Here is a 12,605-nt window from a genome sequence, read left to right on the forward strand (position 1 = left end):
AAACAACTAGTTTTATTATAGCATCTACAGTGTCTAAAAAAGAACAAAATAAATAACCGTAGATGCATCATAAGACACCCTTTTATTTAATCCAGTAGTGGTTGTTACTACTACATTTTATTTTAAATTTTTTTATTCTTCAGATTCTCCAGGCTTACGGATATCATCAATCTTCAAAATCATTCTAACCATTTGTGTTGCAAGAGAGATCTGTTGCTTTTTGCCAATTAAGGTTTCTATGACATGTTGTTGCTTCATATCTGAAAAATACAAATAAGTCGGTTATCCTAAAATATCAGACATTTAATTTTGAAAACTTGTTCTGATTAATGAAATCAGACTAAAAGGCAGGAATTACAAATTTGGAAGTGAGTTAAATTCTGAGGAATAATTTTCATTACTGCCAAGGACATTCTGGAATTTGAACCTGGTTATTACCAGAACGCTAGGGGTGGGGGTGGGGACAGGGGCACCTCTCTTCAGTTTTAAGCTAAAATGCTAGGCGACTAAAAAGTGAAACCTTTCAGTGACATCTCATCCCAGAGTATTCAACACTATATAACTTAGTAAACCTGAAATTAGTGAAATCTGACTGTACTTGAAGTGTAAGATAATTAGAAGACCTAAAAATGGTAAAATTTAAGCACAACCAAGCATTCAAATTTTAAAAAATTGAACATCTGACAGTTGTTGCTGTTATAACATCCTTGGGCTTTGACATTAAGAGCAAAACATACCTATACTTCTAAATGAAAACATAAATTGTCCATTTCTGCAAAACTCCAGACACAGCACAAGCAGTATAAAAACTGTGGGGACCACTGTTTCAACAAGCTCATGCTATACTACCTTTCAGCAAGTAAACTGTTCCCGTGGCCAGGGTACATCCCATTTATAAAACACCCCATAATTTATGCGACACAAGCACAGAATAAGCTGTAAATTAAGTCAGTTTTAGGGCTATTTTATGAAAGACCCAGAACCAAAGCACTTGGACAGACATTTGTGTAAAAAAAGCAAGAATTATTTTTCAAAAACAGATGAAAATGGAAGCCATCTTTGTTATAAATACCACATTGTATTTGCAATCAAATCAAGTATCTGAAATTCAGGACCTGAATACCTCAAGTGCGTAAGTCTTAAAAAAGCTGTGATAACCTCACAGTAAACATTACATACTATATAGCCATGCAGGACGTAACTACTCAATTTAAATCAAAACACAGCCCCACACACAGGTGTAACAGCTCCTCACCGTTTGTACCCTTGTGCATACAGTCGATCCCAAGAGCAGGGTTCATATCCTTCACTTGTCTAGCTCGGACCTCCGACATCGTCTGGATGGGATTCATGCCACTGTTCTCAGCAAGGGCCATGGGGATGACCTCCAGGGCATCGGCGAATGCTCGCATGGCATACTGCTCCAAGGTTGGGCACTAGAGGGTATAGGGTAATGGTAAGCGTGCTTGGCAAAAACACATAAGAGCAATTTGGAAACATAATTACATACTATGAAAAAAAAAAAACCCACATAAACAAATCCACAAAGAATTCTAAGCACAGGCTATCTGGACTACTTTTAATCTATCGAAATATTAAAATGTCACCACAGAATAAAGAAGGTATACATGTGAGAGAAGTCTGAGAATCAGCTCTTACTGATTTGTTTGTATTACATAATTAATTCTGAATTTCAAATAACATTAAGTGTAGATTTACACAAAATAGTAGTTGGTAAGGCTGGAATGACCGAATGGAGCTGAGAAATGCTAGTTGATGGTAACTGAATTTGCCTACACAGGCATGAGAATATACTCAGATCGAACACCTATTAAACCGCCGATGTTCTTGTTTACTTTCAGTCTAGCACCCGGTTGCTTCGGAGCACAGCTTCCTCACATACCAGAACCGTCTTAGTCCTTCATGCGCCCCCATGTGCATCTTACCTTATCTGCTGCTTGGCTAACTGCTAAAGCACAAGCGATTTCAGCAGCACCTCCGCCATACACCACACGATTATCACGGATGAGGTTCCGGATGACACACAAGGCATCGTGAAGGGATCGCTTTGCTTCCTCGATGATCTAGGGAAACAGTGCTGCCTAAATTAATGTGGTCTCGATTTATTCATTTTAGCCAAATACCTGGCACCTCTGGTTTAATGTAAGTGCTTGCTGAAAATATTATCTCCCCCATTAAAACCAGCTTGGTTAAAACAAATGCAGAGAGCCTGACAGAATATCTGTTATCAGCTGGTTTCTATTTTTACTTCCTCTCCCTATAATATAATCAAACCACATGAAACAGGTAGCCAGTGATTCATTCCAAGATACACAACCAAGCAAAAGGGTCACACAAAACAAAGCCGACAAAGAAAAAGCTCACAATGAGTCATTTATTATGATGCACTAAAAATCCACTGTGGGAAAATGAGAAGATCATCAACGGTTATTTACTTAGCTTCCCTACTTCTACCCAAGGGACTGAAGAAAGGCAAATGTGCCTTGTAGAACTGACAATAGAAGATGGTCTTCAATAATTTAATACCACAACATGTCATTGTTTCTTGGAGAAAAATGATCCTGTTTCAGTTATAGTAACTGTGTGTCTGTTAATACGTTATGGGCAAAGCCAAACCATACATCAAAACTGCAAAATATGTAGGACAAATAACTGAATTCTTACCATCTTATTTCCTCCTCTGATGAAAATGGTTACAGCTCTGGAGTTCTTACATTGCTCGATGACCAGCATCTTGTCTTTAGTTGTCCCAAATGAGATCTCTTTTACAATCCCAGCAAAGCCCAGCTTCTCAGCTGTGAGCTCTGAGAAGCGGGGGACAATCCGCCCCCCTGTTGCAATGGCAATCAACTAATTGGGGTGGGTCGGGCAGAGAAGGAAGACAATGTTGGTCCACAACAACCTTTCACAACTGGATCACAAATGAGCTGAACACGATCTATGACCTGTTCACTAGAATTGCTGCCCCATTCTGGCTAAAAAAATTCAAGTTCAACCCAAAAAAACCTTGATAAATGAACAAAGCTCTGAAGAGCCATGTCTTGGTTTGGTTCTGTCACCTTGCACAGTCCCCACAGTTCTCGACCCCATCTCTTGACTGTACCTCTGAATCAGAGCCCTGCACAGCTGTCCCTCTGCAAACCAGGCTGCAGTGAGGACCAATGAGGCCATGTTGTCCAGGTACAGACCATGTCTAGGATGCCTGTTAGTATTCAGCTGACACAGAGTGGGTAAGACCACCCTTGAGAGCCAAGGAGAGCCCAAATAAGGTGATCCGTGGAAAGCACAGGCCACAGAACACCGGGAATAGATGGCACTATTAGTAAAACCATAAAAAAGATCCTAGCACTTTTCTCTCTCCCAGCCCATAAATCTATAAAGCCTTAGCATGATTTGGTAATTTAAGACAAGCGCTATCAAAGCAACCCCAAGATACACAAATGCATTGTAAGGTCCAGCCCTAAGTTCAGACGTCTCTTTCCAAAGAGCTTCCTTACCTCGATTTCAGGTCCTCCTACCCAACGAACCGCAGGCAAGTCGTTCTGAAGAAGTAAATGATTCGCTTCATCATCAAAGCCCCACTGACAAATAGCTAGGTTAGCGCCAGTTTCTTTAATCTAGGAAAAGACATGCCACAATCATGTTAAGAAAAAGTATTCTTGGGAGGGAGGAGAGGGAAAGGGGGGCGAGAAAAAAAAAGTATTCTTTGTGCTCTAATGTTTGAAAAAAGGTTAAAAAAGGTGAGATGCATAGTTGGGTTAGGTGGGTAAACTGAAAACACAGGAAAGGAAACATACAACTACTTTTGGTCAGCTCCATTTCCTAAATAATGAACATATGTCAATGGAAATCACCTCACTTTTAAACTTTAAAAATCAGTAATTCATACTGAACTCAATTGTTATAGTGAAGCAAAACAAGAGTCTGCCCTGTCACAAATACCTATGAAGCAGTTTCATTCACTGGTGTGTTTCAACAGGACATTTTAGATATACATTGCTCTGCAACTTGCTTTTCTCACCTAAGTGTGCTATCCTTTGTGGATTCATGGATAGACCGATTTAGAGACCAAAGATGATCCTGCTTCTAACAAGATCCTCCACCCTTTGCAAATGGCTCATGATTCGGCCCAAGGCGGAATGATTACAGCCGACTGTCCCTCCCTCCCTTGGTGATCACCTGCGATAACTGGGCCATAGTCACAGCCTCCATTTCACTTCTGTCCTCACCCAAGACTCCCAGGTCATCCACTGCACCTGGCTCTCCACCTCTCCTTCCTTCCCCAACTCTCTGGAACTCAGCGCATTAACAGAAAATTCCTTGTTGCAATGTCTCCATTACATTCTTGCTGTGAACAAACCCTGGCTGTCCCCTGCACTCCTACTCAACTGGCTATTTTTTTCTTCCATGTGCTCAAAATAGGAGAGGGGTCCTTCTTGCTCCTCATAGCCACCCCATTTCTCTTGAGTCACTCTCTCTCAGTCTTTAAAACATTAGCATCTGGCCTCCTTACTATTCCCATTATCATTCCTGGCAACCTATACATCTACCAACACAGTCCATCCAACTCCCTTGGCCTCTCAGTTCCCATGCTTTTCCTCCACTGCATCTTGGCCGGCATTCCCATGACCACCCAGGTAAGGGACCTGTATTTACAAACTCCTGCCAGCATGCTCCAACCTCAGTTCTAATGTTCTCTTCACCTGCCAGTGTCTGTAACAGAGCACCTCCCACTTTTCCCTTATTCTGCACCTTAAGAGCAAGAGCTCTGCTTTGTTCCGTTCTGAATCTCAGTGCCTGATATAAAGTAGGCACACGGAAATACACTATGAAGGACTAAATAAATTCAATACGCACTAAAAAACATCAAACACCTCCAGCTTTTGCTTGCTATGATGTCCATGTTCACCTATCTTTGAGTTCTGCTGTTTTAAATTACCAAAGAAGACTGCTATGCCACAGAGCACATACATGTAAAACAACCAAAAAAAGGAAAGTAATAGCCAGAAGGGGAAGATATTTGTAAAATAATACTCTGACTTATATAAGCAGAGAGCTGGGATTTCTATGATTGCATTTGGGTTTAATTTCCAGGTACCCAGGAACTCCTTTGTCTTAGAGTTATATTTAGAGGTCTGAATTATGTGGTAAAATTGTCTAAACCTCGAATTTACTAGTTAAATGTGTCCAAGAGAGCAAGTACAGATCAATATAACTGAGTCTACTCTTTCTGGTACCCTAGACACATGACCATTTTAAGACAAAAATCAGACTTCTTTACCCCTTATCACTTTGATTTGTTCTCCTTGTGACTATTTGTAACTTTCAGAATTTAAAATGAAGACGGAGCTTATACTGTTAATGTTATTTGTAGCCACACAATAAAGTATCAAGCTAGTATAGGGTAATGCCACACACCTTTATTATCTACAACTGCCTAACTGCATCCTTCAGGAGCTGAAATGTCACTAAGAGCTATGGGGAGACTTACTTGATGAATCATCTCTTCAAACTTCTCCTTTTCGTATTTCTGAAGGGCTTTATAGTCTTCCACAGAGGTCACATCCAGCTTATGCTTCGTCTTTGGTTTTGGTGGTTCAAATGGACATGTGAGAATTGCAATCTTAGCATCTTGTACTTGCTATGGGGAAGAACAGAATCATCTGAGTTGGTGGCTTTAAGAGTTAAAAAAGCCTGATGAAGCTGTGAAAGGCAATGACTTACTTTTGGCATCTGCGGGTGACTGAAATCCTTGTCCACAATCACGCCCTTAATAAGCTTAGTGTCCTCCAACCTCCCACCCACTTTGCCTTCTACTTTGATGAGCTCAAAGTCAACGTCTCTGCGCTGCATATCAGCCACAGTGAGGATAGCATTCACGGCAATCTCAGCCATTTGTCGGTGACAGCTGTTAACCCTAATGAAAATATGCAAACAAACCATTCATATTCACTTAACAGTTCCTGAAACCAAAGTAGACTGTATAATGTAATATGGTAACTCAAATACAAGATAATACATCTATATTAAAAACAAAGCAAAACCAAAATAACAATAGAAACAGAAAAAAAAAAAAAAACCTCATCAAATCAATATGAAGCCACCAAGGTCCTTTCCTATTGCCTTTGGGCACAAGCAAACGTTGCCACCTGTAACATCGAGAACGTACACTTTGGAGCCCAGCGTGGTTTTCGCAGTCTGAATCAGGGGTTCAGTGTACTTCAAGTCAACAAGGACACTATCGCTGATCTCGTCCAGGTACTCGATAGCAATGCGGGCGGCTTGCTCATAGCCATCAGCGATCCTGATAGGGTGAATGCCACGGTCCAGCAACTGCTCGGCTTCTTCCAATAAGGCACCAGCCAGGACTGCAGACAAGATAATGCACAACTGGTTCAGGAAACGTTAAAACTTTGTCCTGGAACTCTGAAAGTTCTAGAATTAAGCTGGAAGTATCTTAGAGGCTGAGACCATCTAATCTATTTTTAAAAAGAGAGCTTCTTGTTTCAGTTCTAGCAAAGGTCTAACAGGTCTCCCATTATACTAATAGATGGATGTTCAACTGTCAATGATGTAAAGAATGTAACTAGGGAACATAATGTGAAAACATTTTATAAAGGGAAAAACTCTTGTTTCCTGGGCCAGGGATTTCTATTCTGTGAAATTTTGCACTCTAAGCACATGTAGAACAGTGTCTGATACCCAATTAAGATTTCTGAATAAATGAATTAAAATTCTATCTGCAGAAAAGGTAATATTAAAAATAGCTCTTTAATTTCCCCCAAGTTTTTAACATTTCAGAACTTCAGAAAAAAATGCGAGAACAGTAAAATGAACACTATTTATTAATAACATTTTGTGACACACATTTGTTTTCTCTGTATATGCACTCTTTTGCTGTTCAACTCTGAGAAATGTTGAAACCATAGCATGTCACCCATAAGTATTTGAACACACAACTGAGAACCAGGGCATTTTCTATATCAATGCAATGTACCTGTCACCCAGGAAACTTAACACTGAAAAAAAAAATACTATGTTGTGACCATAATCCACAATCAAATTCCCCCAAATGTCCCAACATCCCTCACGGCTTAAATAAAATCTGGCATCTGATCAAGTTTTATGCATTACAGTTGGTTGCCATTTCTCTTTAGCTCCTTTAATCTAACTACCGTCCCCCTCTTGTCCTTTCATGATACTGATTAGTTGTGGAAGGTCTGGGACACTTGTTTTGTAGGGTGTCCTTCAACTTGAATTTGTTCATCTCCCCATAATTTGATTCAAAGTAAACATTCTGAGTAGGCATGTTAGCCACGTGATTCTAAATAACACCTCTTAAATGAGAAAAGATATTTTGCCCTTTCTTACCAACCACTCCTGTGGTTCCGTCTCCAATTTCATCATCCTGTGATTTGGCCAGTTCAACCATCAACTTGGCAATCTGGTGATCAACATCCATCATGCTTAAAATGGTGGCACCATCATTAGTTACAGTCACATCACCATCTTTATCCACCATCATTTTATCAAGCCCTAAAAAGACAGGCGTGTTTAGAATGGCTTTGGGGGAGGAGGGAATGCAGCCTATAAAGAACAAGTCTTGACCCAGGTCCTATCTAGGAATTTATCATAAATATTCAACATACATAAAGACATTTTAGATTGGCCAATACAAAATAAAGCATTGCAAGCAATGTAAAATGGCTAAAACCAGAAAAATTAGGCAGCAAAATTATGGAGCATCACTAAATGTAGTATCACAAAAGATGACAGCTTTGATTTGTAATCCTGTAGGACCCCACACACTGTGCAGCAGAAGCCAACAGCCCACTCCGGCATTCCCCCCTCATTCCTTTTTTTTTTTTTTTAATCTTCACACGAGGATTTTTTTCCATTGTTCCTAACAATAATATGTCAACATCAAAAACAATAGTCTACCAACTAGAAGCAATCAATATACATCCTAGTCTTCAAGAAAGGAGTTGCCAAAGAGCACAGTAACTACAGGACCACTGCTCTATTTCCCACACAAGTAAAGTCACCCTCAAGGTGATAGAGCAAAGGCTTCTACCCTAAATGGAGCCAGAAAAGCTGGATGTCCAGCTGGATTCAGAAAACAGGTACTTGAGATCCAATTGTGAGCATTCGCTGAATACTGGCGTGCTCCAAAGAACTTCAGGAGGTTACTCTATGCTCTATAGACTAAGTAAAGCCTTGATTATGTGGATCATGAAAAGCCATGGGTTGTTCTGAAAGAAATGGGTGTACCTCAGCACTCGATTACCTGGTATTATGATCAGGAAGCTGCTGTCAGGACAGAATGTGGAGACACAGATGGTTTCCTATGGGCAAAGGTGTCAGAGAAGGGTGCACTTTATCTCCCTATATGTTTAATCTATAGGCAGAACTGAGCAACTGAGCTAGACTTAGAGGGAGGAGGACTGAAAATTGGCGAAAGAAATATTAACTTAAGATATGCAGATGACACCATCCTACTGGCAGAAAGCAGCAATGATTTGAAAAGACTTCCGATGAAAGTGAAAGAAAGTGCCAAAGCAGGGCTGCATCTGAACATCCAGAAGACAAAAATCATGACCACAGAAGAAACATAAAACTTTCACACAGACAATGAAGACATTGGGGTTCTGCAGGATTACAAATCAAAGCTGTCATCTTTTGCTGCCATTATATGATAGTAAACAGAAAAAAGCAAATAATCAAGTTACGTATCATTTTAATAGTTCAAAGCATACAATTAGTGATGAAATTATTAAAGATTTTGCTTATCTTGGCAAATTAAGCCTGAAATAGACCACTGAAGGCAAAAATGGCAAAGCTGCAGCTGTCCTACTATGGGCATGTCATCAGAAAGCAGATTTCTTTGGAAAAGATAATAACGCTGGGCAAAATAGAAGGCAGCAGGAAAAAAGGAAGACTGAATATGAGGTGGACAGACTCCTTAAAAGAAGCCATAGGCATGAGTCTATAGGAGCCGAGCCAAGCAGGGCAGGTGAGGACAGGACACTGCATACATGACTCTATTCCTAGGGTTGCCAGGGGTCAGAGCTGACTCAAGTGCATGTAACACATGCACATGATTTGGAAAAGGGTAATAAAATAATGTTATGTTGAAATAAAAAAAAAAATCTGACCTAAAATTGTACATACATTACGACTATCACCATGTTTAGAGTACAAAATACACAGAAAGTTTGGCTGTATTAGGGGAGTAGGATGGCCCCCTCCATTCCCCTCTTGTGTCAAGTAGTTTTATTGTTTAGTTTCTGATTTAAAACTTTTGTTAAACTCAGAATGTTAGTCTCTTACCATTTGGTCCAAGTGATGTTCTCATTGTATTTGCTACAGCCTTTGCTGCCATTATATGAGACTAAATGAAACAGAAAAAAAGCAAATATTCAAGTTACATATAATTTTAACAGTTCCAAGCATACAGCTGATGACTGATCATAAGAACACTTTGCAATGCTAACTTCATGTGAGAGTCCAGCCATAGACATACAGTACCTTGAACAGTCACATGATGGTTTATTGCAGAAACATACTTCTCTCAAATGGTCTAGCCAACATACAACCTATACAAAGAGTCATCCTTGCTGTTACCTGCCAAGGGTATCAATACTGAAAAATGGAAGCTTAAAATCACTTGTTCCTATTTCCACACATAATTAGGTCCACTTTCCCTCCATGTCTGGTTTCCTTTCTATTCTTGCTGTCACAACCTAACCCAGATCCACAGCACCCTACAGACATCCAGGGTCGCGTATCTCACCTCCTATCCTTTAGATTCATCCTACATCCACCGAAGCCATCCATTTCTCTGTCGCTTATCAGTCCCCAAACCTAAATGCTCCCTGCCCCAACATGCAGGTCTAAAAGCTTCAGCTTTTCAGAGCCTCCCCACTACCAAATCTGAGACCTAGTTTCCTTCCAGTGAGGACTGTCTATGCCTGTTCCCCCAAACATGTCCCCTGACTCCTGGACTATGGCCTTCTCACTAGCCACCAAAACCTTGACCAATTTTTAAAGCAGTTCAAATGCACATGTTCTGTGAGGCCTTCCTTCCCCAGTTATCCCATCTGGCAGATAACAAGACACAAAGGTCATTAGATTAGTGAAAATGTAATTCTTAAAAATATACTTTGACTTATCCTATACAATAAAAGGCTAATATGCAAATTGTCCCTACTGGGGAGAGTTGGAAGGACTGGAGTGAGACATGTGCTGACCACCAGGGGGCAGCACTGGCAGTGGGCGGCAGTGGAGGTACTGCCAGCCCCAATGAGAGTGGGACCGTGATGGGATGCTAGAGCAGGTGAGCGGGTGGGGCCAGGCCAAGGCAGGTGTGAAGGGAGGCCCCAGCTGGCACCCGGCAGCCGCTAGGGACCCTGCCCGTGCACGAATTTCATGCACTGGGCCTCTAGTGTCTATATAATTGAATTTTTAAAGGATAATAATTGTAGGGAGGTAGTCCCTAAAGCAGAGGATAGTTCATTCCCCTGGAGACACTTGGCAATCCCTAAAGACACTTTTGATTGTCAAAACTGGGGAAGGGGCCTGGCTGGTGTGGTTCAGTGGTTGAGCATCGATCTAGGAACCAGGAGTCACAGTTCAAGTGCTGGTCAGGGCACATGCCTGGGTTGCAGGCTTGATCCCTAGTGGGGTGGGGGGGGTGTGCAAGAGGCAGATGATCAATGATTTTCTCTCATCATTGATGTTTCTATCTCTCCCTCTCTGAAATAAAAATACATTTTAAAAAAATGGGGAGGAGGCTATTACTAGCAGTAGGTAGAGAGAGGTCAGCCGGGGATGATGCTCAACATCCTGCATAGGACAGCTCCCACCACAACAAATAATCTGGCCCCAAATGTTACAATGACAACGCTGAGAACCCAAATCTAGACGCCCTGGTTTTGGAGTTAAGACAGAAGTGGGCTTTAACCATGGCCCTGTTCTTCACTAGCTCCGTGGCCTTCAGCAATTACTTAACTGCTCTGGGCCAATTACTTAACTGCTATTTCCAATTCTATAAAATAATACCTTTCTCAGAGCGTGAGGATGACATGAAATAATGAACTCAGTTAACACAGTGGCAGATGATCAAACACTGTGGTCACTCCTTAGGTTATCCCATTTAATTCTCATTCTCTGCTTGACAGAGGTTCAGAGAGGTCGTGTAACTTGTCCTAAGTCAAGCAAACAGCCTGTGGAAGAACTGTACTATTTCTTAATTAAGTAAAACCCCACGACATTACCTGAACAGGGACACCTCAGACCGGGCGGCAAGGTCTATTACACACATTGACGTCCACACGTGGATTACTTCACTTCATAAGAAACTCTAAAGTCAGTGCCCTCTCAAAGCTCCCCTTTTCTCCGTACTTTCAATGTCTGTGCTCAGGGGACCCGCTCCTCACCTGGACTCCCGCGATGGTGTATTTGACTCCTCTGGTCTCCCTCATTCCCTTCAGTCCAGCCCAAACTCGACTTCCCAAGGTACAGTTCTACTTAAGTTGTGACTCTGCTCAAAACCCCTTCCTCCCCACGGGATAACAGTGGGCCATTCAAGGGCCCCCATCTTTGGAAACTAGTGTAAATTGAGGTCGATTGTGCGTTCTCCCCTACAACGCCATGCCATTTCCTGCCCAGGTCTTTGCTTTGACTTGCTTCCCTTTTCCAAAATGCTGGCTCAATCTCATTTAAAACATGACTCCATCCCTGGTCAAAAGCCACCTCTATCAAACCCTCCAACTTTTATCTGCATCCCCTCCAGGAACTGGTGAGACTAGTCACACACCGCCTTGTATTTTGGTTCCTGGTGTCCATTTCCAACTATTAAGGTAGCATTTTCTCCCTTCTGGGTCTACATTTAAATTTTTTTTACGACACTGCATGCAGCAAAACGCCATGCATAATAATACTAAAATTGAAATACTCTGTAAATGACTACGCCTTTAGGGCTGTTGCAGGTACACTGGCTGAAGATTAAGCAGCAGGGTCTGAGAATACGTCCAGGTGACCAGAGAACACTTTCTCTGCATCTTGCTGACGAAAAAAACACTGGACCGTAAGGCCGCTAGGCTGAAGGAACGAGCGAGACGCGGGCACACCGCCTGGGATTTGAACTGCCCCACCCAGCTCGGAAATGCGCTTGCAGATCCCCCTAATCCCCAAGACCTACACGGCCTCCCTCAAATTCTAGGAGCGGGGTGCGGGGCTGCACACAAGAGGGATCCCCTCGGCCTTTCCGAAAGCACATGGCAGAACCGCTCCTAGGCTTACGCAGGCGCAGAGATCAGGGTTCGGCCACTTCCTTCATCCCAGCGTCCGTGTGTCCCGGTCCTGTTACCTTGAGAGCCTCCAGTCCCATAAGACGAGTCTTGCGGTCCTGATCCTTGATGATGAGGAAAGGGCGCCCATATTCATCGAAGGCGAGAGTCCCGAAGGACGCCATGGTTCTGCAGCTGGGGTTACTTCCCCACAACCGGCAGAGACCACTCCGGAACCCAGAACGCACCTTCCGCTCGCGGGAGGGCTCAACAGCTCGCGCATGCGCATAGCAG

General features: G+C 42.1%; 1 protein-coding gene across 1 annotated transcript; it reads right to left on the bottom strand.

Annotated features, from left to right (window-relative positions):
• Positions 1-63: 63 nt before the first annotated feature.
• On the bottom strand, positions 64-12,588 carry CCT5 (chaperonin containing TCP1 subunit 5). Its single transcript, XM_080677915.1, has 11 exons — positions 12,392-12,588; positions 9,352-9,412; positions 7,393-7,557; positions 6,191-6,389; positions 5,746-5,938; positions 5,513-5,662; positions 3,519-3,638; positions 2,686-2,871; positions 1,947-2,084; positions 1,256-1,436; positions 64-260 (listed from the first exon to the last, which is right to left on the bottom strand). The coding sequence occupies exons 1-11, from the start codon at positions 12,494-12,496 to the stop codon at positions 133-135; spliced, it is 1,626 nt and encodes a 541-aa protein (XP_080534041.1). The 5' UTR covers positions 12,497-12,588; the 3' UTR covers positions 64-132.
• Between the last annotated feature and the right edge of the window lie 17 nt (positions 12,589-12,605).

This window comes from Plecotus auritus (genome assembly GCF_963455305.1).
Source record: "Plecotus auritus genome assembly, chromosome: 7".
Classification (NCBI taxonomy): domain Eukaryota; kingdom Metazoa; phylum Chordata; class Mammalia; order Chiroptera; family Vespertilionidae; genus Plecotus; species Plecotus auritus.